Here is a 4324-nt window from a genome sequence, read left to right on the forward strand (position 1 = left end):
GTCTTTCTGTATCTCAACAATCTCTTAAGGTCATTGAGTGTCTCTTGCATCACATTTCCAATGAGCTCCATTTGGGGAGTACCATTTATATTCTAAATCACTATACGGCTGGTGTGATCCTCTTTGGGAAGAGAGAACAGATCAGGAGGAACACTTTGTCTAAGGTAACTTGTATTTCTTTTGGGGATACATCCAGAGGTTTAATAACTGACATATGTTAGCTGGTGTTTGTGTGACTTTGTGTACAGTATGATAAAGCAGATACAATTCAACAGATCTATTTTAACTACAGGATATTTACAAAAACTTCAATATAAAATGTTTTTATCAGGTTGTTCATTTTTGGATGTGTTACAGATCAACTTTGACAGATATCAAGCAATTGTGTCTTTTGTGAACATACAAAATTCACACTGGAAGCTTCTGGTTAGTAGTGATTACATTTATATTTATCTTGATTGTCTTTCATTTTCTTCTGGATGTCGTGAATAATCTTTGAATGATATTTAATGTGTTTCCAGTACATCAATGCAGCAGAAAGAAGCGTGTATTTGGTTGACCCAGCACACAGCTCCACAGAGCTGACAGACTCAGACCATGCTGCAAAAAGATTATGGTACTTACCCAATTTCAACCATTCAGCCTATATAAATTATGTCTATTTATGTCACAATTCTGATACAGGTAGTAAAAGGAACGTTATCATGGAGGCAATGGTCACAAACAGGCTTACAGTAAGAAGCAACATCCGTTTCTGATGAGAGCGTAACAGCTGGCTCACCAGTACATTCAAAATAATAACAGGCACGTGTTTACCAATGCCAGCAAAAGCTTTGTTTTAAATTCATCTTGTCCAACATTAGAAATCAGAATGTGTTATATTGGTGTCTTAGCAGTGAAGTCCATTTTCAAACTCATGTGTAATCACGGATGCTGAGTGAACAGAAGACATTCCTACTGGCAGCAAGGTTTGACAGCAAGAACCATTGAGTGCTGATTATTCATTGCATGTATTTGAGGTTTCTTGAAAAGTTTAGAAAAAGTCTTTCACGGTATGAGTATAACAATGGTCTGTATCATGTCACCTTCAATTTATCATGTCCCTGTTACTGAGTAAGAGGCAGGAGGCTGAAGAAGCATGTTAGGAGTTTAATTGTCATTGCAAAAACAAAAAAACACTACAGCCAACAAGGCTTTCTAACTAAGTTACGAGGCACCTTCAATCTATTATGTAGAAATAAACAAACGAAAAGAGAAAAGAGGTAAGTGATGCCTTTCTCTGGTACTCACGTGAAGTAAATTATTAGACAAGGAAGTTATTGGTTCAAAGTTTATAAATACCTCCCAAGCTGCTACCAGCTGCAGGATTAGTACCTTGGAGAGCGCTGCACTGCGCTCCTCACAGACTTAAGCTCATGAATATATGATTAGACCCAAAACAGTAATTTCATGGCTTGGGAGGGATCTTTAGGAACCATCAATTGGATAGCAGTTGCATTGACAAAAAAAGGTTTTTCTTATATTGTACATACATTGTATGTTTGTACATATAGTAAATTAATACTTTCATAAATTATTGTCACAAAGTGAATACTTCAAACTGAGGAGGACCTGCCACAGCAAGACTGACTGGGTGGACATCAAATTCAAAGGAGGTGTTCTGCAACACCCAGTGCAGCAGGATGGAAATAGCTGTGGGGTACTTGTAATCATGGTAAGATGAATATTTATTGAAATGTAAACATTTTCCAAAATAACTATCAATTTTGCATTTTGGATTTAAATCTGTTTTACAGTATTTCCAATCGCCACATTTGGCAGAATTTGAAAATTATCCAAAGTACATAACTTATTGTGTCATTGTTTAGATGGCAAACGCAGTCATGGAGGCCTTTCCAAAAATACCAAACATTGCATTTGGTACAACAAAGACAGAGATGGTACATCAGCGTAAACATTACGCTCTGCAACTACTTAAAGCCTCAGGTGGGTGAGGAGTGTTTTTAGTCATATTGTGGTATTGTAGTACTCAAGGTCTAAAATGTGTATTTGTATTTTAGTGTTTGACATAGATAACAACTGTGCCATGTGCTCAACGACAAAACCACCAGGTCCAGGGCCTTCCTTCACTGACTGGGTACGTTTTTTTTGTTACTCTTGTCATTGTTTGTTTGTGCATTTTGTACATTTTAGAGATGACAGGAAACGAGGGTAAAGAAAGATGGGGAATTACATGATACAAAGGTCTCTGTCCGAAGTCATTCTCATAGATTTCATAAAAAGGTGGCTAAGTCAGCCTTGTATTTCACATTTATAATTTACTGTTAGACAGTATGTGAATGCATTTCAACACACAAATCCCATCAACATAACAAATGGACACAAACCAAAACATTTGGGTGATTGTTATTCTTCATTGTCCATCACGGTCTCTCCAAAATGTTGCTCTTTGCTATTATCAGCAGCATGCTACATCCAATTCAATTCAAGCGTTTATTGTCATTAAACAGCTGTACAACGAAACTTAAGTGCAACTCCTCTCAGTGGTACAAATAACAGTTAAAAGAAAACAAAGATCAGAGATCGACCAACAGCTCATCATAAACATCAAAACAGTAGTAAATAAATAGATATTGCATTGACAATTATAAGATAAAATGAGTATAGCACTTACACCAGGATAATATAATATTAATGCACATTACCGGTGATACTGCCCAGACCCAAGTTCAGTTCACAGTTGTACTGTGAATTCAGTTCTCCTCTACTCTACCTTGGCGTCTGCCCTCTGGCTGCTGGTAGGTTCATATAAACTATGACCCGACGTCTTGCAGATTGGCAACTAATTAAAATAACAATGAAGAAATATGACCATGACAACAGCAATGTAGCATTTGGTTAAAGCATGGTAAAGCTCGTAAACATGAATAAAGCCTGCTAGTGTGGTGAAACATTTAAAATGATTACTAAGCAATGAACCTCTGTCTTTAGTAAAGGTGGTAAATTTGCATTTTTACAGATTCAGTGTGACAGATGTAGCCGGTGGTTTCATGCCCAGTGCCTCCAGATGGACACAGCCCAGCTTCAAAATGTGCAAACCGCTGACTGGAATTGCTGTCTGTGTCAAAAATAATTCCACAATCAGTATGTGCTATGTCATTTTTTTTTTATATGTGACACTGTTTTCTTTGTCTATGTATGAAAGGGTGGCCTAAAACACATATGTTGCCTTTCATAGTATTACCAGCTGCAAAAGCAACACTGGTATTGTTTTCAGTTTGTGAGTCTGTGTGCAAGTCCCCAGGTGTTTATATTGCTATCTCTCTGTGGACAGATTTTTTAATCCCGATAACAACCGTGAACGATGCAGTCACAAAACTTTACAGGTGTGTATTTGATATCAAAGTGAAGGCCGAGTTTGAAGATGGGTGTGGCCCAACAATGGCACCTGAATTACGAGGTTAAAAGGAAGGGGTTGATCAGGACTTTACGCCCCTTAACCAATTTAGCGTCATGGCTGTTTAGGTTTTCTAATTTTGTTTTCGTTTTAATATCACAGTTGAGTGATGTTTTGTGTTTTTACATAAAGGTTTTTGGTTCCCATTTTATACAAAATGACGTAAAAAAAAGTTTAACTTCTGAGTGCATATGGTCTGACTGCTCTTGATTTCATAATTTTTACCTTGTTATAAAGAACAAAGCTTTTGACAACTACTCCAGTGTTTCATTTATAAAAACTATTTATTTCCTCCATTGTTGGCGTTATGTATTTATTTTGTTATATATTACCTGTACTTACAAGATTTGCAATAGTGAAATGGTGATAAATACTCAAGCTCGAAGGGAGCAAAGGAGCCACAGTTGGTGCCAAATCAAAAAATATTACAAAATACAACACTACTAATTGAACAGAGCATAATTCAACGTAATCAAAGAAGATGAGGGGACAAAACTAAATCCAAATACTCTAACTGGGACCCGAAGTAAGCAGTAACCTCTTCATTGTAATATTTTATAGAAAAACAAATTTTATGTGTAGTGTAAAGGGGTACCCCAATCTAACCTCAGCCTTATCCCTATAAAAGGATAAGATAATAAACAAAATGCTAGACATAATTAACAAACACAAAGAGAGCCTTTCACGCTGCGATCAAAAGAAATTGAAAAGACATCGCTTCGGCAAGATTGATTTTTTCATATGGGTGCGGCTGGAAGAGAGGGTAGGACAGTTACACATTCCAAGAAAAGGAACTAGTCATAGGAGTGGGAAAAGAAGCATATCAGTCTCACTCTGGAATTATTGAGCAAAGTGTTTTTATAGTAC

At 36.7% G+C, this 4324-nt stretch overlaps 1 protein-coding gene across 1 annotated transcript; it reads left to right on the forward strand.

The window, feature by feature from the left end:
- The first annotated feature begins 361 nt into the window (after positions 1–361).
- LOC124851871 (jmjC domain-containing histone demethylation protein 1-like) lies at positions 362–3637 on the forward strand. Its single transcript, XM_047339875.1, has 6 exons — positions 362–426; positions 522–616; positions 1588–1714; positions 1869–1986; positions 2061–2137; positions 3020–3637. The coding sequence occupies exons 3-6, from the start codon at positions 1712–1714 to the stop codon at positions 3131–3133; spliced, it is 312 nt and encodes a 103-aa protein (XP_047195831.1). The 5' UTR covers positions 362–426; positions 522–616; positions 1588–1711; the 3' UTR covers positions 3134–3637.
- Positions 3638–4324: the final 687 nt, after the last annotated feature.

Source organism: Hippoglossus stenolepis, chromosome 5 (genome assembly GCF_022539355.2).
Source record: "Hippoglossus stenolepis isolate QCI-W04-F060 chromosome 5, HSTE1.2, whole genome shotgun sequence".
In the NCBI taxonomy this organism is placed as follows: Eukaryota; Metazoa; Chordata; class Actinopteri; order Pleuronectiformes; family Pleuronectidae; genus Hippoglossus; species Hippoglossus stenolepis.